The sequence below is a fragment of the Bos taurus genome, chromosome 8 (genome assembly GCF_002263795.3).
Source record: "Bos taurus isolate L1 Dominette 01449 registration number 42190680 breed Hereford chromosome 8, ARS-UCD2.0, whole genome shotgun sequence".
NCBI lineage: Eukaryota > Metazoa > Chordata > Mammalia > Artiodactyla > Bovidae > Bos > Bos taurus.
Window position 1 is genome coordinate 64,092,608 of NC_037335.1, and position 24,295 is coordinate 64,116,902.

At 43.7% G+C, this 24,295-nt stretch overlaps 1 protein-coding gene across 2 annotated transcripts in view; it reads left to right on the plus strand.

The window, feature by feature from the left end:
* Window positions 1–14,825: 14,825 nt before the first annotated feature.
* The window catches only part of TGFBR1 (transforming growth factor beta receptor 1), a 75,426-nt gene continuing 65,956 nt past the window's right edge, over window positions 14,826–24,295 (plus strand). Inside the window, exon 1 of one of the 2 annotated variants that reach the window (XM_005210201.5) lies at window positions 14,826–14,997. In XM_005210201.5, coding sequence (XP_005210258.1) covers window positions 14,913–14,997 — 85 coding nt within the window. In that variant the 5' untranslated portion in view covers window positions 14,826–14,912. 2 annotated transcript variants of the gene reach the window in all.

A 24,295-nucleotide genomic window follows, 5' to 3' on the forward strand; every position in this document is an offset into this window, starting at 1 on the left:
GGTTCTGTATTCTCCCTCGTGGTTTCTCCATACCCTTTGAAAAATAACCCTTTTTTAAACTCCCGTCAAATGACCCCATTGAATGTGCCACCTGTCCAGCTGGGACTTGGGCTCACAAATGACCTGATTCTAACCTGGGGTCTCAATCTTCCCCGAGCTCTGAGATATATTCTATCCCAAGAGAGAGAACCTTCAGAGCCTCATTTCAGGTATCAGTTTGTCTATGGGGTCCTTGAACCTGAACTCCTATGCTTTAATAACAAATTCTAACCTCATTCTAGAGAACAGGCCTCTGGGACCTTAAGGTGGAAAGGAGATGGCAAGGAGCCAGAAGTCAGGACCTGGAGTAGGAGCCTGCAGAGCTGGGCTGGCCGTTTGTCTGGTGTTAGGTGTGACATGCGATAGAGGACCAGCACTCCTGAAAGAGAGCCTACTCTGGCAGTATCGGAAGCCAGTGTCCCTGAGGCCCAGGAGAGCTGGGGGAGGGATTTATGTCCACGTTCAGGCCAGAGACCTGGGGAGACGCAGCACCTGTCGGGGCCGTGTGGTCATGGTGGCGGGAATCTGCCGGCTGGACCGAAAAAGCCCCCAGGGAAGGTGAAGTGCAGCACTCTCCTCTCAGCTCTGCCCCCTGCCCCCTAAAAGCCTGCTAATCCCTGGCCTCCATGGAGCTCTTAAACTCCAAGTCCTTGTTCGGATAATTGCAAGCTATTCAGTGGTAGCCGATGTCATCTTTATTTGCTTCTTCATTGTGCTAGACACAAAATATGTTAGATTGAGAATAATTTACAGTTGCTTACAGCCTGCTTCCTTCAGACTACCACTCGGGTACAAAACTGTGGGGTAGTGCCTTCACAGAAGGAGAAATAGACAGTTGCAAATATGCCCAAAGTGAAAATATTATCTCACATTTTTTACAGTTTCACAGTTTGTCAGAGATTTTTTTCATGCATCACATATCAATTGACTCTCACAATAAACCTAATATATATGTGTGTGTATGTATGTGTATATATATATCTGTCATTTATCTCGTTATCTGTTTATCTATCTGGTATCTATTTGTCTATCTGTAAAATGTATCTGAAAAGCCTGAAGCTTCAATAAATAAAGTAACTTACCCAAGTTCATATGTTTAGCCAAAATGGATTGCTTCTTTATATTTCTTATGATTTCATTGTGATATATATTCATTGTGATTATGGCTGTCTTCCACTCAAATCTGTGAAGTCATTAAGTAGAGTTCATGGCTTACTATATTTTTTTGTCATGCATACCAATAGGTGTGTGTATGTGTATACAGACAATGTGTCCACATTGCATCATCAATGTTTAATAAATATTAATAACAAAACAACCAGCCACGAATCCACCACTTAGATTAGGAAATAAAATATTGCTGTACCTGTAGAAAGACCGTCTCTGTCTCTCCCCTGTAGCTTTCTCTCTCCATCTCAGCTGCTATTCCAAATGTTGTCTTTATCACTATTTACTTGCGTATGTCATTTCACTTTGTATACATGCGCACATGGCCTGTTTGTTCTCACTCCTCCCGCACATCCTCTACATACACAGACACTGTCCGGCACACAGTAGGTGCTCAGACTAGCTTGGCCCTCACATAACCAAAAAGCATCTGGGTGTTCCCTGTGCTCTCCAAAGGATTGACAAAGTCTAGTCTAGTTGGAGTGGGTTCTGGGTAAGAAAAATCACAGAACAAAACATCTCAGGGCACCCAGCTGTATGGCATGAGCATATTGGCACTCCAGATGAGTCCCTTGTAGCCCAAGTCCAACCTAATCAGGGGAATAGCCCTGGTGGACTGTCTCACTCCTTGAAGCTGGAGTCCCACCTTAGAGCTCAAAAGTGTCTTCTCTCAAGGCCTTTTCACAAGTGGCAAGTACCACCCGTATCCACTTAATGACCTTGTACACTCTATTAACCCAACTTCCACTTCCCTACACATTTCCCCCTTAAATTCCTGGAGAATTTATGATGCATTTAACAGCTATTTAAACAATGCCAGCAGTTTGTGCAGGTCTGAAGAGTGGCATTTTTCAAACTGTGGGCCACAAACCGTTAGTGAGTAGTGAAGTCAATCTACTGGCTCAGACCGGGATTTTTAAAAATTGAAACAGAATTGAACATTACCTGGTCAAGAAGCTAGAATTACAAAATATGAGTGTGTGTTCCCAGGAGCAAGTGGTAAATACTATCTTGTGAAAGTTCACAGTGGGATTACCTTGTGGTTTGGATGGGCTCTAGGCATTTGAGTGTCCATGACTGACCTTAACAATTACCGTAATCCCAGGCAGTTGCCACTATGATTGGGTCAGGGATGAGCAGTAATCCTAGGCCTTGACCAATTAGAACATACCACTCCTTGGCCACAGGGTGGGGGGACACATGTCCCAGTTAATCCAAGGTTCTGTCCCTTAGGGAATCCAACCAAACCCTTTGATGGGCCTGGAAATTTCAAAAATAAATACTTTGGAGATGCCCAATCTGGTCTGAAACACAAAGGGGCTATTCACTGTCCACCCCACCCCCATCCCAGGCCAAAATTTGCTGGGTAGAGAAGAGAGACCAAGAGCAAACAAATAAGACACAGGGTAATTTCCAAGTTACATCATCAATAACCTACTTATAAAAGTCATGGTTTTGCTGCCCTAAAGAGAGCTTTGTTGGCGACCACAGGTCCATCTCAAGCTCTAGGCTACCCTAAGGAGTAGTTTACATACTAGAAGAACCTGGGCACTTAGGGTGCTGATTTCCTGGGGAAACAGGGCTTTGGGAGTCAGCTGCACATCCATGCCAGGGGTGGGTGGCAGGCGGGAGAGCATTTGAGGTTGTCTAGGAAGAGCTGTAAATTGAGTCAAAGTGAAAAGATGTGGGCTAGACCCCGGCAGCGGGTGGGGTGGGGGGAGGGGGCAATAATGCTTGGGGATGGACAGAGAGAGCAGTGGTAAGATTCCTCTTACACTTACAGACAAGTGTCCACCACCACACTTGTGCTGTAGCATCCTGGTGACACAAAAGGAGCAGACTCTCCCTCCTGCACCCTCTGGCAGCCTGCCAAGACCTGGTCCACATTCACCTGCCAGATTCGCAAGGCTTTTGGGATAGACATCTGGGTAGCAGGAGATGTGGAAGGAGACTAACTGGACATAGGTTAGAATGGATAGAGGGCCTCTCAGAAGGAAGATGGCATATGTACAGCTTTTACTATAATCTTTCTGGCACTGTTTAACATTTTTCAACAAAAACTTAAATGGTTTTTTTTGTGTTTGAGGGGAAATCAGACCATTGTTTCTTTTGATGAAACATTATGATGAGGGGACTAGGAGGTTGTCAGCTCTAGTGGAGTTATGACACTGTGATAGGTATTAACTGTGTATAGTCCTCACTATACTATGGGCTCCCAGAAGGGAAAAAGAGCTAGACTCAGAGGAGGTGACCTGCCTGTGTTTGATAAAGGAAAGCAGAGTTGAGTGGAAAGATCTATGCTGAAGTATCACCCCTCCAGCGCTAACTGCCCTTCCTCCACTCAACCTGTCCCATGAGAACCACCCAGGAGGCCTGACCCCACACTGGCTTTGGTTGGAAGGAAGAAATCCACCTCAGAAATACTATGGAGTCATGCATAAAAAGAACTCAAATAGAGTGTGGAGCAGAACCTTCTAGAAGCTGAGACACATAGATTTCTATAAATTTGGTGGATATATGGCATTTTCTTCTTTCATTTCATTTAGCTTCACAGTTAAATTTCCTTGGAAAGTACCATACTGTCTCAACTATCTAACTGGAAATGAGGAAGAAGTTTGAGTTATATTCTGGAGTCTGAAAGAGGAGTCAAGAACTGTCCTCTAGGGTGGAGCCCCGGGGTAGTGGGAGGGAGAGCTAGCAATGCTGGCATGGTCTGCCCCGACCTGAGCAGTGTTCTCTGAAATCTCTCGTAAAAATGTGTCCTAGCCTTTGCTTTTGATTCATGTGAGATGCTTCCCAGAGTCTGGCTCCTGCAGCCACATCCCTCAGCCCTCAGCCCAGCTGTGGAGCCATGAAGACACTGGGGCTCCTCCTTCCCTCTTTCTTAGAAGTCTGAAGGTGGGCAGGGCCCTGGGAACATCACATGGCCTGGTTCTGATAGGCTCACCCAAGGGAAACGGCGCTTGCTCGGGTGTGATTAGTCCACGGAACCTCCCTCCTGGCTTTCCCTCGGTCCAGCATGTTCGGTCCAGCTGACTGTTGGTGCTGACCGGGGATGTAAGGAGCCTTGACTTCTTGGGGCCAAACTCCAGGGAGCATATGGAGGAGTCAAAAACTCAAGGGACCAGGAAGGCCCCCATGACAGGTGAAGGGGGATTGGTTTTGAGCTGGAGTCCTGAGATTTTAGGATGTGGAGGGGCGGAGGCCTGGCTTGGCAAAAGGGGGCTGATAATTCTTCCCTTTGGTAGCATTCATGTTTCCCCTGAAAGATGAGGGCAGTCGTCTGCAATCAACAACAATGGGTCTTTGTCTGCATAGCATCCTTCTGGTAATAGGAACCTGGTGATAATTCCTTTGGAAAATGACTCCTTCCCACCCACTGGTGCTTTGTGATGGGTCTGGCAGGGTTGCCAAGCCCAGTGGCCCATCCATCCTGATCTCTACTACAGGAAAGGGCAGGTGGCAAGGGCACCCATCACCATACCCCGAGTCCCTGGCTTCAGCAATTGGCACAAGGCAGTGGTTCTCCACCTAGGGTAGTACTGCACCCCATAGCCCTGGCCTTGGAAGTGGAGGGGTACAGTTGATTGTTGTTGTCTGGGAATCACTTTGGTATTTAGTGACCAGGGACCCTGAATACTAGAAATGCCCTGAACAGTGCTTCAGAGCAAAGAATTGGCCTATTCAACAGCTTCTCTAATGAGAAACCCTGACCCAAATGACTCAAACGATGGGCACCTGACGCCAGGTGGTCAGACTCAGCCAGAGTCTATCCCTGAGATTTTGTTTCAGAATGACTGTCAGGTGTCAAGTAGCCACCCCTCTACCCCAACGCATGCAAGAGTATGTCTGAAAGAGAGAATGAGGACTAGGCAGAGAAAAGGCAGAGATGAGAGATGGAGAAAGAGAGCTTGAGATCTAATGACATCATCTGCCCTTATCCTTTTCAGCTATGACAGCCAATTTTTTTCTTTTTGTGCTTAATGCCTTTGAATTTGGTTTCTGTCTCATAACCCTAAGAATCTCAACCACCATGAGGCTTCAGGAAGCAATGTTCCTCCTTACTGGGCACAGATATAGGGGATCAAAATTTTAGAAAGCAGCTTTAACTCTTTCTCCAAATATGGAAACAGGTCCAGAGAAGGGTCACACAGCTACTGAATGACAGGGACCAGGCCATATGTCAAGTCTCTTGCCGAAGAGCTCGGAACAGAACAACCTACTCTTGTTTAATGAGATCAAATCTAAGTTCCTGCCATCTGGATAGGGGTGCGATTATGTCTTTAACATGCCATTTGGCACTCAAGGGAATGCTAAGAGACACCAGAGGGAGGTTCAGGACCTCTGGGAAATTCCAACCTAATTGGGACCACCATGGCTACCTGGATCCTGTTGGTTTGGCTTAAAAAGTGAAATATTCAGATGGAACTGGAAATACAGGGCATCCAAACTAAAGGGCAGGGAATTTCAAACTGGCTAAGGCTCCCCTTCCTTCATCCTAGTTTTTCCAGTGTAGGTAACTTAATGGCTCTCTATGTTCACCCATTTCCTTTGCAAAACACCATCAGGAGACAGTCAGCATCTCTGTTAGGCCCAGAGAATTTTTAGAGGTTGTTTGTGGCCAAGACACTATAATTAGATGAATGAGATCCTTTGCCCTTCCCCTGTAGGTAGGAAGAAGTTATGTAAGGAAGGCTGGTGCTTGCTGACTTGGGTGGGTGGAGACTGCCTTAGAGACTGTGGGGCACCTGCTTGCCTATAAGTGCTAACTTGGATCCTGACCTGTCCAGAGACCTGATCCTCTGGAATGTTCACTGTCCACTCTGCCCTCAACCTTCTCACTCCCCACCTCCCCACCCATTGCATAAACTTAAAGTAACTGTCAGTTTTTTCTGGCACTAAAATCGTTTTCATTGTTATCAGTATCGAAGAGAATTCAAATAAAAGCTATTGGCAATACAGTCCAAGAAAAATTCTGCTTCTGCCATTATCTCCCCTTTTCCAACTGTGAGAACGTGTTCACAGGCTGTCTCTCCTCCCGCTTTCAAGCTGATGTCTCCAAATACTTGGGTTACTTAGGAAATTTTTGTATGTGTTTTGAATATTTTGTTTTGTTTTCACTTGAACTTTTGTTACAAATGCCCAACTTTAAACACACCAGAGACACAAGGATTTATCCTCTACTGTTTCTGCTTTGAAGAAATTTGTTGAGGTTTCTTAATTTATGATCAATTTTGTAACTGTCTCTTTGATACTGGGAAACAGAAGAAAGTACTCTGCATTTTGCGCTTGTGAACCTGTGCGTGTGTGTGTGTGTGTGTGTGTGTGTGTGTGTGAGGAGAAGAGACAGAGACAGAGAGAGCATTAGTGCATACTTAGCCTTGGAAGTTATCCTTGCTCGTTTCTTGACTGCTTGATCTGCCAAATAGAGTTGTATTAAGCTCTTCCCAGCACTTCTGTGTTTCTGTTTAATTATCTCATTGAATGTGGGTGCTATTTTTTTATGTATAGTTCTAAATATGCAAGTGAATTTGCACGTGTGTGTGGGTATAAAATTAAACTTGTGCAGATCTCCTACTAAAAGGCCACATGGGCATGTGTTCCATGTTTTCTGGCTTTTTTTCCTCTTTGCACAATACTTTTTAAGAACATGTGATTAAAGGGAAATTTGATCCAAGGGGAAGGGGTTGCGTTGTGATTAAAGGGAAATTCGATCCAAGGGGAAAGGGCTGTGGTAGCCTATTGAAAACCTCCAATTTGTCTTGGCCCCAGGGAATCTTCCTGACTGATCAGGGGGAAAAGGTAGGCTCTCGCTGAGATAATGCAACTGGACAGGGCAGACCAACCCAGAGGAAGATTCTGTGACCTTCGTGAGGCACTGAGTCTAGTGGGGGCAGGCAGCAACCAAAGAAAGAACATGACCATGGGTAAGCAGTCAGTTCCAGAGATGCTGTAAGGAACGAGATGTTTCCAGGATAAAGAGAGAGCAGCAACATGTACCTGTAAAGCATAGGCAATCATATTAGAACGTTCATCTGCACGGAGCAAACACTCATCCACTGAGCTTGGTTTTGGCCAGAGATTCCAGTATTAGAAGGGGGGTGATAAAAAGGAGTTTGGGCCAAACGGAGGATGTGGGCAATACAGGGCACCGGTGCCGTGGCCTAGACTTGGGAACGAGGCAGAACCTAGTTATCCGTCAGCTGGAGACTGAGTCGCAGAGAGGGAAGCTGGAGGACTGCTTAACATCCAGCTGTCTGAGGGCAGGATGGGTGCAAAGGGAGCCACAGTCTGCAGCTTGGGACTGCTTCTCATGGCCAGACGGAAGACAGCTCCAGCCTGCAAGCCCTCAGCCCTAATCTACAAGGGCCAGGAAATTGGCATTAATTTTTGCTTCTCTGATGAGGTAAGGAACCTGGTCAAGACCAGAAGATGTGTCTCTGGGGAAAGAGGGAAAGCAGAAAAAGAGAGATCAAACAGTCAAAAATAAGCAAAGGTTAACTACCAGGATTAAATACACACACACATACACACTCACAAATCCACATGAGTAAAAGAGAGTCCACTTCTGTTTTCCAGTATCTGTGGGGCATTTATTGAATTAATCTAAATAAAAAAATAAAATTTTCAAAGCAGAGAAAGTTCCCATGGAGCAATTCTTTGTCAGTAGTGTGTTTAAAATTAGACTTTCATAATGAAGGTCCAATTGAAAACAAAACAATACAAAACAGAAAACAAAACATTTTTTTAAAAGTAACCAAGCATTTAGGGGAACCAGCTTGACAGAGGCGAGTGGAGAGACAGCCTGTGAACATATTTTGAATGTTTGAGAAGCAGTAGAGAGGCTGCCAGAAGCTGGTTGTTCATGTTCTGTATTGCAAAACAACTTTTGTTTGAAACCCTGTGAGATCTATAACAGTTACTACTGTATTCTAACAGATAAGAGATAACTGGATAGCGATTTTTAAGGTATCTGTAGGATGTTAGGCCGTAGGAGTTTCATTCCTGATAACTAGTGGATTGACCCTCCTAAGGAAAAAATTTCAAATGCAGAGAAAATATATCTTCCTGAGTGCATTTCTGAGTTGGCAAGAAAGTAAGAGGTTCAGGCCAAAATCCTAAGTGAGTTCTAAGTGAAAGAAGGACTACGCTGGCTGTGGCTCTGAGGGCGCTGGTTGAACCAGGTGGACTTGAGCTTCTGTTGTTGGGCCTCACAGAGGACAGAGAATCATGAAGTACAGAGATCAGGGCCATCCAAGGCACCTGGACACCTCGCCCATAAAGGTGAGACCCCAAATGCCTACACTTCCAGGTTGTATAAACTGGAAATAAGATGGTTATTAACCACCTTAACCATCAGGGAGTTGCAAGACCCTAGGTCCTGAGCAAAAAAGGAAAATTAATGTCATTACTGAGCATCTGGGACCACAATCTGTCCCTCATGTAGCTTGAGGCCCAATTTCATACTATCTGTGTGTTCTAAATAGTAAACAACAAACCACCCTCCACCCCCAACACTCAAGCCAATACTTTGTTAGGTTAATCTGAGACTGGTAGTGGTATAGCTGGCAAGAACTAGTGCAAATCTTTGATAGAGGAACCTGCCTTTATTTCAGACCTTAAAGAATTTCCACAAATAAAATCTCAGGGAAATGCACAGCTTTCAATAAAAAGAAATGATCCTCACACAGAGGCGCTATAAATGAGAAAAAAACAGACTGCAGAAAGAGACCCACAAGAATTCAAATACTGGAAATATCATGCACAAACAAAACTCTGAAATAACTATGATTGCTATATTGTTTTTTGAAAAAAGACCAACTTGAAAAACATGTTGGAGATAAGGAACTACAAGGAAAGATCAAGCAGATTTAGACAAGGTCCAAATACAACTTCTACAAATAAAAAATAAAATGAAAATGAAAACTTAATGGAAATGACAATTAGAAAATGAAATTTAGTAATTGATTCCAATGAATTCCCTAGTGGTCCGGTGGTTAGATCTTGGTGCTCTCACTACTGAGGGCCCAGGTTCAATCCCTGGTCAGGGAAAGAAAATCCTTCAAGTTGTGTGGCACAGCAAAAAAAAAAAAAAAAAAATTAACTCTACTTATAATAATGTAAAAATTTACCTAGAAATAAATTTAATAAATGTTACAGAAGGCTCCTACCAATTAAAAAATACAAAATGTTGTTGGAAATAAAAAAAGTTGTTGAGAGAAATGAAAGACTTGAATAGAGAAATATACCATGATCACAAATTAGAATAATCAATATTATAAAGATGTACATTCTCCTAAAATTGATTTATAGACTCCAGGCAACTCCAATAAAAATTCTAGCAGGGTTTTGTGTAGATATTGACAAGCTATTATTAAAATTTACCTGGAACTATGTAGGTCTTTTGAGCATTACTTTACTAGCGTGTGAGATGAGTGCAATTGTGCGGTAGTTTGAGCATTCTTTGCCATTGCCTTTCTTTGGGACTGGAATGAAAACTGACCTTTTCCAGTCCTGTGGCCATTGCTGAGTTTTCCAAATTTGCTGGCATATTGAGTGCAGCACTTTCACAGCATCATCTTTCAGGATTTGGAATAGCTCAACTGGAATTCCATCACCTCCACTAGCTTTGCTCGTAGTGGAGCAAAGTGGAGCCCACTTGACTTCACATTCCAGGATGTCTGGCTCTAGGTCAGTGATCACACCATCGCTCACACGCTAGTAAAGTAATGCTCAAAATTCTCCAAGCCAGGCTTCAGCAATATGTGAACCATGAACTTCCTGATGTTCAAGCTGGTTTTAGAAAAGGCAGAGGAACCAGAGATCAAATTGCCAACATCTGCTGGATCATGGAAAAAGCAAGAGAGTTCCAGAAAAACATCTATTTCTGCTTTATTGACTATGCCAAAGCCTTTGACTCTGTGGATCACAATAAACTGTGGAAAATTCTGAAAGAGATGGGAATATCAGACCACCTGATCTGCCTCTTGAGAAATTTGTATGCAGGTCAGGAAGCAACAGTTAGAACTGGACAGGGAACAACAGACTGGTTCCAAATAGGAAAAGGAGTTCGTCAAGGCTGTATATCGTCACCCTGCTTATTTAACTTACATGCAGAGTACATCATGAGAAACGCTGGACTGGAAGAAACACAAACTGGAATCCAGATTGCCGGGAGAAATATCAACAACCTCAGATATGCAGATGACACCACCCTTATGGCAGAAAGTGAAGAGGAACTAAAAAGCCTCTTGATGAAAGTGAAAGTGGAGAGTGAAAAAGCTGGCTTAAAGCTCAACATTCAGAAAACGAACATCATGGCCTCTGGTCCCATCACTTCATGGGAAATAGATGGGGAAACAGTGGAAACAGTGTCCGACTTTATTTTTCTGGGCTCCAAAATCACTGCAGATGGTGACTGCAGCCATGAAATTAAAAGATGCTTACTCCTTGGAAGGAAAGTTATGACCAACCTAGATAGCATGTTCAAAAGCAGAGACATTACTTTGCCAACAAAGGTTCGTCTAGTCAAAGCTATGGTTTTTCCTGTGGTCATGTATGGATGTGAGAGTTGGACTGTGAAGAAGGCTGAGGGCCGAAGAATTGATGCTTTTGAACTGTGGTGTTGGAGAAGACTCTTGAGAGTCCCTTGGACTGCAAGGAGATCCAACCAGTCCATTCTGAAGGAGATCAGCTCTGGGATTTCTTTGGAAGGAATGATGCTAAAGCTGAAACTCCAGTACTTTGGCCACCTCATGTGAAGAGTTGACTCATTGGAAAAGACTCTGATGCTGGGAGGGATTGGGGGCAGGAGGAGAAGGGGACGACAGAGGATGAGATAGCTGGATGGCATCACTGACTCAATGGATGTGAGTCTCAGTGAACTCCGGGAGCTGGTGATGGACAGGGAGGCCTGGTGTGCTGCGATTCATGGGGTTGCAAAGAGTCGGACGTGACTGAGCGACTGAACTGAACTGAGAACTGAAGTGTTCTAGAGTTTTAAAAAAGATGTTTATTTTTCTAATTTCAAAGTTGGTACAGTTGCTTAAGGAATTTATCAAGGACCCAGACTGTCTTTTATTTTCCTCTTTGTTATTCCTAGTCATGGCCATCATCCTGATGTTCACAAGATGGCTGCTGCACTTCTAGGCATTGCAACTGTGTTCCAGGCAGAAAGAGGGTGAGAATGTGGTATGTCTGTCTCTTCTTTATGAGGAAAACAACATCTTTCCCAGAAGCTCTACTTGGTAGACTTCTGATTATATTTCTTTGGCCAGAAATCTGTCACATGACCATATCTAGGTGCCAAGCCTGGGAAATTTTTAGTTAGGTGAACTGCTTTGCCAAAGGAAATGAGGATTCTGTTATAAAGTGAATGTGGGAATGGATGTAGATTAGGCAACTAGCAGTCTCTGCTCTCTACTTGAGAGAAAACATCTTACATGAAGAATGATGAAAAGCAAAGCAAGCAATGTACTCCGCATACAGATGGAGACACAGTACCGTGTAGGGACTAGAGTGGGAATCTCTAAGTCTTAGCTCTGAAGGAGACTTGCTGGAGGACTGGTCCTCACTTTCTTCCCCTTTAAATCACAATGCTGGAGGGAACAATCTGTATTTCTTTTTGAGGGCCTGTAGACACTGTGAAGGGAAGTCACATCATAGATGCTTCATGTGCAAGAACACATTTAGACCTTAGAGCAAATATATGAGTCAGTGTCATTATCTCATTTCACACCAGGGTGATGTAAAATCTCAGAGAGATCGGGTAGAATGCACAGATCCTACAACTAGGAAATGGCAGAGCCAGAGTTTCAGCAGAGCCTTCCTTACACTGCCCACCCTATTTCAAAAGGTGAAATAAGCACATGCATTTTTCAAATTGAATTTTAAGGTCACATTTCCTAAACCAAGTGTCTTTTAAAGCGTGACCTGGTGACACCGGCAGCTAAATCCCCTGGGGGTTTTTATTACAAATGCAGACTCCTGGACCTCCTTCAGATGAACTGGAGCAGAACTGAAACCAGGAATCTGCATTTTAAAAGGCTCCCCTGGTAATTTGGAGACATTTTAAATTTGAGAACCATGGTTATAAACTTATAATTTATCATTCCATTCTAATGTAGTTTATTTATGGATCTGTGGCTCATGGAAATTTCCTCCACATATCAGGAAAACAAAATTTAAAAATAGTCTGTTTCTCCTTCTTGTTCCTCAGTTTCCTAATAAACACACTCAATTCCATGGAAAATGTGAAGGGCCTGGAAGTGTGTCACAGAAGATATCCCAACACTGATTAACTGAGGCTCTGCAAGGCAAAAGCGTGGATTACTATGAACGTGAATGCTGATTAGAATCACACAGAGCTGGAATAGGATGGGCAAAGGAAATGACATTACTAAATATTTACTATGTTCCAGACACTGTTCAGACACATTACGTCATTTAAGGGGCCTAAGACATGTGATTTGATCCGTTTTATTTATAAATGGGGAAGGTGAATTCTTATATTTCCATTTTAGAGATGAAAAACAATGATGAGAGAAAAACAATCGCTTGTCTGAGATAAATCATTCATTCATTCACACAGTAAATATCTCTTGAGTGTTTATCTTAAGTAAGATATTGAAAGTAGAGCAGCAAAAAAAGAAGTCTAGAGACTGCAGGTGTCACAAAGTCCTGATTGACCCACCCAGTCTCCATTGAAGAAGCCAGAACTGAGAAAGCAGATTGGGGCTGGACCCTGGCAGAACAGGCTCTCTGGGCTTCGCCTGCCTGCTGCAGGGAGCGCAGAACAAAGCTTCTTGCTGGTGATCTCAGGCAGCCCCAGAGAGCAGGCTGTGACCTTGGTTCCAGCAGTAGCTACCTCCCTGGTTAGGTGGTCTGGTGTATGTATGCTTGCTAAGTCGCTTCAGTCGTGTCCGACTCTGTGGACCCCAGAGACGGCAGCCCAGCAGGCTCCCCCATCCCTGGGATTCTCCAGGCAAGAACACTGGAGTGGGTTGCCATTTCCTTCTCCAAATACCAGCTTCTTACTTGCCCAGAGAGGAGCAGGTGAGGGGTCCAGACAGAGAGTGTATCAGCAGAATTTCAGAGGGAAGAAGGGGAGCCCCCAAGTCTTAACATAGTCTCTCACTAAAACTTGAGAGATAGATATTATTTCCATTTTATAGATGACAAAATGGAGGCTCAGAAAGGTTAACTGGCTTGCTCAAATAGGTGTTCAAGCCAGAAGGGGAATAGTGCCCATCTCAGATCTCAGTTCCAACACCCCCACCCTGCCCCTTTACTACTCAGGAGGGAGGTCTTCACAGGCTTGTAAAATGCTCACCCCGGTAGCCCTAAACCAATTTACAAATCGATAGTAGAGGCTGGTTCTGATTCCTGCTACCAAGGTTTATTTAATTCTAGGTTCGAATCACACAGAAAATAAAATTTTCTCCCTGAAATGTTCTGTGGAAAAATGTTCTCTGTTCTATGTAACAGCCTCCTCGGCTGTGTTTGTGTCTGAAGAGAGGACTAGTCTGACAGGAAGAATTACAAATCTGGAGCTCATTTTGGCGTCCCAGAGGAAAGGTGGGTGGAGCGTCTCACAGTAAATTAGGAATTCAGAATGAAAACGTAGCTGAGTTTATTTAGGTTTCTAGTGACACCTCAGAATTATTGTGCAGGCGTGTCAGAGGCAGCTCAAAGTAATGACTGCTCCTCCTCCGCTCTCGGGGTGCTGCCTGCTAAGAAGGGGGAATCCCTCTCCTTGGGGGATGGGGGTGGGAACCTTCCCTTTCTCACCTGGATCAGGAAGGGAGAAGGGGAAAGGAGTGTGGTTTGGAGTCCTGTCTGGCTCAGCTCCGAGTTCCGGAGAGGGGCGGGAGTCAATTCGGGGGTGTGTCTGAGCTCGGGATCTGTGTCTGAGGCGGGGACCTGACGCCAGGATTTGGGGACTTTCTTTAGATTTTTCTTTTTTTTGTTTTGCGGGGTGAGGGTAATCTAGGTTTGGGGGTGGACAATGACAGTGGGAGGAAAACAGGAGACTGGGTCGTATCTGAAAAGCTGAGGTAGGATCTTGGGGTGGGGGGATGGTGTTGAAAGTTGAGGCGTGGATCTGGAGAGGGGAAGTTGAAGCCTGCCCGATGATACTAAGGATGTGGGTGAATGTGTGGGGGATTGACGGTGCAGGACTGTAAATTGGGGTCAGGCTCAGTACCAGATCTTAAATGAGAAGAAAAAAGGCTAGAAGAATAGAGCTTCGAGCTGCCACAGCCTTTTTCCGAAACCGACTCACACCCAGACACACCCATCGTCTAGCCCTCGCCCTCTGTGGCTGGAGGTAAGGCTGTGCCAGGCTCGCTAGACCCTGCCCCCACCCGGCCTTTAGCTCCCAGCGGCTCCGACTGGGGCAGGGGTCTGTCTCTTCAGCCCCGGGGGAGTCTGGGGGCGTGGCCAGTAGCCCGGAGCCTGCGGCTCCGGATTGGCATCCCAGCGGGCCCGTGGGCGGGGTTTCGGGTTGGGTCCCGCTCGGCAGTTCGCAGACGGCGGGGAGGCGGGGCCGGCGGGAGCCCTGCAGCCAATGGACTGGCAGCCCCCAAGCAGTTACAAAGGGCCGAAGCGAGGCCGCCGCCGCGGCAGGGGAGGTGGGGCGAGGCGAGGCTTGTTGAGGCAAGGCGGCGGCCGGGCCGGGCCGGGCCACAGGCAGTGGCGGCGGGACTATGGAGGCAGCGGCCGCTACTCCGCGTCCCCGGCTGTTCCTCCTCATGCTGGCGGCGGCGGCCACGCTGGTCCCGGAGGCAACGCGTGAGTAGCGGCGCGGCAGGGCTGGCGGGAAGCTTCGGGGCGCGCGGGCCGGGCCCGGCCTCTGGCTCACTCCTTCTCTTTCTCAAACATGGCGCGGGCCGGGGGCGCAGGTGGCGGCACCCGGGCCGGGCTTTCCTGGTCTGGCCGCCGCCTCGCGAGCCGCGGGCGGGCAGCGGAGGCGGGGCAGAGGCGTGGATCTGAGCGCGGGTGAACGTGCCCGGCAGCCCTCAGCCGCCGCGGCTGCTGGCTCTTCGCGGGGAGGTGGCGTCGGGCGAAGCCGTCCGGGGTCCGGGGCTGCCCTCTGGGGAGCGAGTGGGCGCGGGCCGAGGGGCGGAGGGTTTGAGGCTGGCCGAAACCGGCAGAGTTGGGGCTGCTCCCCGGTTCCCGCGAGGCGCTGCGTGGCGTTGTCCCAGGCACCGCACCCCGAGCGAGTTGGTCCTCCAGGCTCCGGGGGGCCCGGGCGGGGTTAGGGGGTCGGAGGAAGCTTCCAGGGCGGGATGTGCGCTCTGAGCCTCCAGGCCTCCCCCAGCAGTGGGAGGGGATGTGTGTGGCAGAGACCCTCGGGGTCAGCGAGGCCTTCTTGGCCTTTGACATCGGCTTGACCCCGCCGAGTGGGGCTGCTTCTCCAGCCGGGGGTGGCTTTGGAAGAGGAGCTGCTGCGAAGCTTTGTGTGAGGACAAGGAGGCACTAAGATGTGTGGAATGTTTCTTCTTTCGTACGTCTGGGGAACGCTGAAGTGAAATCCACTCACCAGAAGGCTGCGGATTGTTTTGGTAGTAGAAACTTGAACGTTTGCTCAGTCTGCAGGGTTTGGAATGTTTGAATGGAAATGACTCTGAATTGATCAAATGCTTTTATTTCCTCGAAGGAACATCGGTAGAGAGATTGCATTTCTTGAGTGACAGTAGTTTGAATCGGTTGTCTGTGTAGCTGGTTTTCGAGGGACAGTATTTGTTACGTTTTCCAAAATATTAAATCAGGATGGGGTATGTGGTCATCACCTACCCAATGGAAGGGGGAGTGAAAAACTTTGTTAGCATTCTAACTGTACTACTAGAAACTGAAACGCAGGGCCTTAGTGAAAGCAACTAAAATGAAGTGAATACATTTTTATTTCTCTAATTGAACACAGAATGTTTTAAAAACATTTCAAGACTTAGGGTGCCAGTTATTATTAATAGCTATTGTCTTTTAAGAGCTTATTATGATACAGATGCATAAAGTACACCAAAGTACATTATCTGATCCTCACAACTAAACCCTAAGGGCTGGTGGCGTTTGCTCCATTTTACAGAAGAGAAAACAGGTGTGGAGAGGATAAGTACTCAATTGCTAAAAGCTGGATTTAGGATTTGCAGCAAAGGTTTCAGGGTTTCCAAAACCTATGCACTTTAATGTATATATACCTGTCTGGCATTGCCCATATTCGTTTTTAGATTTTTGTACTCAAAATTAGAAAAACAATTTGGCTTCTTTCTGACTCCAAGTACTTTTTTTTTTTTTTTGGCCACACTGCATGACATGCAGGATTTTGGTTCCCCCTGCAGTAGAAGCGTGGAGTCCTGACCACTGGACTGCCAGGAAATTCCCTTCGAGTACACTCTTATAGTCCCTTTAGGCTAGGCCTACCTTTGAGGAAACAGTGGATTTTTGACATTGCCTGAGAAGAGGGGCAAGAGAGATATGTGGATAGGTAGGAGAATCAGTATAATTATGCATCAAGCATAAGTAACATTTCCACACCACTAATTAACTCAAATAGCATAGTTCACTCTTTTCCACTTAGCTTAGCACAGAAAGTGTTCATGTATTCAAATAACAGAATTGAGCTTACTGTATACACAAAGCATTGCCCAGTTCATGCCCTGGAGGAGCTTACAGACTACACTGGCATGCATACAATACAAAGCTGATCCAGGCGCTATTATCCTTAAGTCTAGACTACCTCAGCTGGTCTGCCTGCTCTCCTAGGTTACGTTGATGTTTCCATTCATCCTTTCATACCTTCTGAAGAAGCTCAAATGCTTTTTAAAATTTATAAATTGAGGGACTTCCCTGGTGGTTCAGTGGCTGGGACGCCGAACTCCCAATGCAGGGGTCTGGGGTTTGATCCCTGGTCAGGGAGCTAGATCCCATGTGCTGCAGCTAAGACCCAGTGCAGCCAAATAAATACACAGTTTTTTTTTTTTTTTAATAATTTGACCTTCATTTTTAAGAGTCTGCAGTTGTTCCTTATTGTCTGGGTATCAGTTTTATATTTTTCTGCCCACCTTCTGCTCTGTCCAACATAGATTTCTTTGGGGAAATTGGTCCCTTGTCCTTGGTACATAGTTTAGTACCATTATGTTTACATAGATTTCCCATGTGAGAATGCTTTAGCTTCCTGTCATTTTGTAGCTTTTTCTTGGAAAACATGCCCAAGCCCAACTATTCTTTACATTAATGCCTCTTGAATGTATCTTCCTTTCTTCATATGCAGCTATCAGGTTTAGTCCTGCCTATTATCCCTCAAATCCATTTGCTTTCCAGAGTTTCTCTCACCTAGGCTCTTCTGTAGGCTGCTGCCAAGCTAACCTTCAGCCATCCCCACAAGGGGGTTACAAGATTTCCCATTTGTATTCAGTGCTTAGAGCAGTAACTTGAGGTTTATGATTAGGGCCATTTCTGTATCCAGCTAGAGACCTCTCATCCTGCTACTGCAAACCCTCGATTCCAGTGTTTTCTGTTTTCCCACCCACTCCTGACTTTTCAGCCTTTTTACTACATATTTAATTTTGCCCCTGTTGGGAGTGTGAGAAGTTTTTAGTCCTGACTTCCTATACTGGTTTAGTTTGTGAACTATTTGCCTGAACTGCATAGAACTTACACTTTGTGTTTCTGTTTCTACCACCTTACACTGTCACTTAAATATTCTCTTGAACATGTTATAAGTACCCAGAGGGCAGGGGTCATGCATTTAATTTCCTTTTGGTCTTAGAACCTAACACTATATTTTATATTCTGTTCCATTTAAGTACTTGTTGATTAAATGAATTCTATTTGACTAGAGTATTCCTTTAGTAATTATACTGTTATATGTAAGTACAGTTTATACAGTATTGCGAATTCTGTGTATAATCAGAAAAGTCATGTAACTTCTAGTTATGCAGAAAACGGGGATGATACCTACTTTGCCTAGTTTGAGATTGTGGAGATTGAATGAGAAAATGGTATTAGAGTTTGAGGTTGCTGTTTTGTATTGTTATTAATAGGAGGGCTGATGTTCAGCCAGAAATTCCCACTGGGCCACCTGTGTTTTGATTGGTCAGACATCCTTTCTGATTGGTTGATCCCACTGTGGTGCTAGTTGTTAATACTTTTAATATCACCCCTGCAGAGAGGCATCAGTATTCAAAGAGGGAAGTGAGTAGTCTAGGCTGAAGTGACTGGGGGAGGGAGACTTCCTGGACACTTCAGGACTGACTTTGAAGGGTAGCTGGAATTCATTGAGGCAGAGTGGGGGATGTGATTAGTGTTAAACTCTGTCTTTGTAAACTGTGTCCCCCAACTCCCCTAGGGCAGGAAGCAAAAGCTTTTATTGTCTGGCTGGCAAATTACTCTATATTTATAATTTCCTTATTCTAAAATGTGGGGTTTTGATATATTAACCACTGTTATTTATTCCCCAATTCTAAAAATTCTCTAATATGTGACTGAAGCAGAAATGAAATATAAGTGGAATAAGAGAGAATAATGTAATAGGATACCCACTAGGGCTAGGCATTCGAATGTTGAAAGTCATAAGTCATTCACTTTACAGATGGAAAAACATGGGTTAGGTGAATTTTTCAGGATAGGGAAGAACCAGAACAGGAATTTTGATTTTTCTGATCCTGGATCTTGTGTCCTATATGGCACTTTAAGATGTGAAGGACTTGGATCAGGGAGGAACAGAGTTAATGGAGTACTTTCCTAAGTGAAGTTACCTTGAATTTCACAGAGCTTAAGAAAAGTGAATTCTGAAAGTGGGAGAGAGGGGGAATAATTATAGGTTATAAAGTCCTCAAGAGAATGTCAGTATCTTTTTTATACTGCTGGAAAAAAATAAAAAGAGGACCTGGTGTAGTGTTTGTTGATTGAGAAATGTAGACTTATTAATTTGGAAGAAATTTTGGGTTAATTGAAGTGGGGTATATGCCTTGTGTAGTACATGGTGGTTAGGTTTAGAATTTTAGATGAACTCTTTTTTTAAAAAAAAAAATAACATTTTTTAATGGGTAATACATTGTAAATATGTTTTATTTTTATTTTGTTTTTTTTTCCACTTGGCCTGCAGCATCTTAGTTCCCTGACCAGGGATTAAACCCGTGCCTGCAGTGGAAGTGCAGAGTTTTAACCACTGAAACGCCAGGATCTACTTTGTTGTTGAAATTAAATGGGGAACTGATATGTTAAAAATAATCAAAAGGGAAACCAATTTTCTTGTGGGGAAGGCTGCTCCTGTGAAGACTTTAGATGAAAGCTCCTAGGCCTAATGGGAACAATTACCTGAACTCAGTACCATTCTTATAGTAGTGCTGTATTGTATCAGATATGTTCATGTCTAATGAAGTGGGTTTTGAAAATGCCAGTATCCAATGGATTGCCCTTTTGATGTGAGAACATGTCTTTTCAAACCACAGAATCCTCTGCACATGTCAAAAAACCTCATGCCTTTTGCTGTTCTTTCTTGGTCATGGATTGCATAATGCAACTTTCTCTGAACAGACAGACTGTGGTTTGATATCATGTGATTGGGTCACATCTTTGCTTCCTGGTTCTGGAAATTGAGGGCAGATACTGGCATGTTTCTTAGAAATTTTCGTGCCTTGTCCCATAAAACTGGCTCAAGAAAACTTTTGGGATCTTCTAAAAATGTAGGTCTTGACCCAGCCTAACTACAATACTTAAGGTAACATTTAATGCCTTTCTTAATGTAATTTTCTCAGTATCAAATCCAAGAGTCTCCATAAATATTAAGATTTGCTGCTACTCTGAATTAGATCCAGGTTTAGCTGTACAGTTTCAGTCCAGATAGTGCAAGTAGGTTTCTTACGGTTACCTTTTTCTGGTATGAACTTAGGATTGATTGACTTGTAGGCTTTTTGCCTTAGAAACTTTCTCAAATGCTAGAGGAGTAAGCCTGATTGGTTTTATGGGTCCAGTTTTATAGATCATATCTGGCCTTTTGAAAGCTGCTTTCTCAGTTTGGCAATCTGAGAGCAATAAACATTATAAAGAATGATTTATAAATTAAATTATGACTTACAGGATATACAAACAGGTTGCTTTGACATTTCTCAAAGGTTTAGTGGGCCTTGCATCATCTTATCAATCTGAAAGGAACATATTTTAAGAATGTGCCAGGAATTCTACCTGCCTTGTCTCATTTAATTCACATAACCAGCCATAGATGATAGCTATATAATAGTACAAAAACTTACTATGTACCAGTTAATTTCCAGAAGAGTCTTTTTAAGTCCATTTGTTCCCAAGTCCAGTGACCAGTGTTCCGGAGATAACTGTAGATTTTGATGACATTGGTTTTAAGCCAGGATTCTTTTCAGTTCTCTTAAATATTTTTCAAAGATGTTAACATTTGTCATTCATATTTTAATCATAAACACATTTGTAAAAGGAAGACCCTTCACAAGGAACAGATAATGATTAACAGTAATCCAACCACTGAGACTCAAATGATTGTGCATTAATTACCATTAACTCCATCTGCCTGAGTAGGCAGAGTTGTCTGCATTTTGCTCAGATTGGAACTTAGTTTGTATTGATGAATGTTGGTAAATAGAGCTTCTGTGTTTCCATTTTACAGACCAGGAAACTGAGGTCATGGTGTTAATGAATGAAGCCTGTATTTGAGCTTTTCAGAGTGTGGACTCTTGCTGCTTTCATATACAGTAAATACCTTGTTACGGTCACTGTGTCAGGAAGGATTTTTTTTTTTAAACCATGAGAATTTGCTTCACTTTGTCTTTATTATGGGATTCCCTGGTCTTTATTGCAGTTCGCCTTTTTGAAACTACAGGTTACTCAGATCTTGCAGTCTTTGACATAGATAATTTTAATTTCTCCAGTGAGTCTAGTGATAATTGATCACTCACTATTTGTGTTGATTTATTTATATTCATAGCAAACTCTTATGCTTCTCAAATTAACATAGGCACAGACCTGAAAATTTGAGTCAGAGAAAACAAAAAAGCTATCATTGTCCATCATTAACATTTGGCTTATTCTTCCCCCTCCATACATTTTTTGTATAATGTAAACATTCTTTAATCATTCCATTTTAGTAGTTTATCAAAACTAATAAATATGTTTTTAAGATGGCAGAACTTCGACTTGAAAAAGAAATAGCTCATTTAAAATAAGCACATATTTAGTAATGGTCAACACAGTGGAAATACAGAAAAAGAGGCACACTTGCTTTCAAGGAGTATGATGCTGGGGTAATAATGATGAATCCAGATTCGGTAATAGAACTTCAGGGACTGCTTTATAGAGGTTATAGGACTTGATCTCGGGCCTTTCAGGACAGGGACGGTTTAGACAGGATGAGGGGCAGAGGGAAAGCACTCCTGGGTAGGGGAAGATGATGTGAGTGAAGAAGGAGCCTGCTGAATTTCAAGAATTTAAGGGGAGGAATGGAAATTTATGATGTTTACATTATGGGTAGGCTCAAGAGAATTATGAGCCTTGAAAATCAGGTGGATGGTTTTAATAATTTAATGTGGAAAAAGAATGTCTAATTATACCAAAGAGGAAATGGAGCAGGGTGGCTACCTAGGAGTTTTGGAGTAGGTATGATGACCTTGGGAATGGCTTTGTGACATTTCAAAGAAATAGGAGGAGTGGGTAGTAGGGCATTTGCATGACTGTCCCTCATGTATCTGTGTGGCTTCCTCCCTCGCCTCTTCTATGTTTTTGATCACATGTCACCTTTTTCCCCAAGAGGCTAACCCTGACCACACTTCGTAACTGCCGTTATCTTTTCTTTTTCTTTTTTTTACACTGCCTTCTAAAATACTGTTTATGTATCATACTTACTAATTTACTGTGTTTATTGTTTCCTTCTAACTACTAGGATATAAGCTTCATGAAAGTGGCTATTTTTGGTTTGTTCATCAGTTTATCTCGAGTGCAAAGAAAGTGCCTGGTGCATCATAGACACTCAGTAAATATTTATTGAATATTTAAGGAAGTAGCTCTTAATTGTAAAAAGGTGGAGTACTGGTTTTTAGAAGGACTCTATGATATAAAAACAAGTGATTCCAGGGGTTTTTATATCTAGATAATTCCTTTAACTAGTAAGGAATTTGGTGAGAGAAAGATTGAAGAGAAGTGAATTCTGGTTTGAGCATGTTGAGTTTGAGGTGAAAATAGGATAGGTAAGTGAAATGGTTCAGTAGGTGGAATCCATAAAAGACTGAAAAATGGTTGGAATGGGAGAGCACCTTAGGGAGAGAAGTGATATCAGCATTTGCCTTCCATCTCATTCTTGTGGATTCTTATGCCCCCCAAACCCCCTTAAGTATTTTGACCCTGAATTCCTAGCTTAGATCTGGAGCCTCGCTCAGTTCATGTTATATTGTTCTCCTGGGTTGCAGGTCCATATTTAGAGTACCTGGCAGATAGCCTGATACTGATAAATATTCAATAAATGAGACTTATTATACATTTAGATAAGCGGAGGAATGTCTTTTGGAAGAGGAAATATATGTCTCTGTAATGAAGAGTTATGATTAACTGGTAGACGGAGAAGCAGATTTCACTCAGTATAAGAAAAGACATTATATCAATGGGGAGCAGTCATAAAGTGAAACATTACAAGGTACTACGTTCCCTGTCACTGGAAATGTTCAGGCAGAGGTGGTAGGCAGAGAAAACCTCCTGTCCAGAAGTTGTAGAAAACATTTCTTGCATTATGTGAGAGGATGGAATTGAGTATATCCAAGCTCTTTTTCTACTCCAGAACTCTGTACTTAGAGTTATAGTCCAGGCTTCCGTGCTGTTTTTAGCCAGCGTACAGGCTCTCCACTTCCCTAGCATTCATGACTTCAAGATGAGCACCTTTTGTAGCTTACTGTTTGGGAAAAATTGATTCAGTGCTTGGCTTGTCCTCTGGCCATTTTCCATAAAAGGATTTAGGAAGCTTGAAATAAAAATACATTCAGTAAGACCAAAGCTAGTGATCAAAAAGATAAGAACCAGTAAGTAAAAGGGGAAAATAAGGAGAACAATTAACCATAACTTTTTCACCTGAGGAAAGTGTTAGGAGTAGAGCTAATAATTAGCTTTGAGTTTTCTAGCCGTGAGGGCCATACGGGAACCTGAGAGCTTACATAGATCTCATTGCCTATAGTTGAGAACACATGAGGAGGCTGCCACCTTCATTAATAAAATAGTGCTCCCAAATATGAAGAGTGCAAAGTAGGGAGTAGCTTCAAGTGGTAAGAGTTCCGTGGATCTGGCAGCCCTGACTCTTGTTCTCAGCCTTCCTCTCTAACATGCTGGAGCATTTAGTTTAGTGCTGCTGCTACCATTTTTCTTCTCTACTCTTAAGGACACGCTGCTGCTGCTGCTGCTGCTGCTAAGTCACTTCAGTCGTGTCCGACTCTGTGCCACCCCATAGACGGCAGCCCACCAGGCTCCCCTGTCCCTGGGATTCTCCAGGCAAGAACACTGGAGTGGGCTGCCATTTCCTTCTCCAGTGCATGAAAGTGAAAAGTGAAAGTGAAGTTGCTCAGTCGTGTCCGACTCTTAGCGACCCCATGGACTGTAGCCTATCAGGCAATTCCAGTGGAAGGACTGATTTAAGACTGGAATGTTTAAATCAAGCTTTCCCAAAAGCTAGAGGATAATGGATGGAAAGCAACATAAAACTGTTCATCCTGGTTTATGAAGACTTTGTCTTCAGATCCTTATCTTTGGGCCTGTCTCCGTTTGGCAGACAGAGTCTGAGTACTGCCACCAAATGAACAGAGCCAGATATTTACCGCTCTTCCTACAGGCCCAAGACAGCAGGGGCCACAGAGTGTCTTTGCTTGGGTTTCTTGTTTGAAGAGCTGCCTCCTTTCTGGGTGATAAATTATAGGAATGATAACTTCCTTTAGGAGAGACTGCACTTACCTGGAGATCATGGTCTTACATGTGTTGGGTGTATAGTAACCTCAATATTCATGTAAAAATGTAAAAAATGTAAAAAATGTAAAAAATGTAAAAAAAAAAAGATACTGACACATTTTACCATAAGTTGCATTTTTTGGTT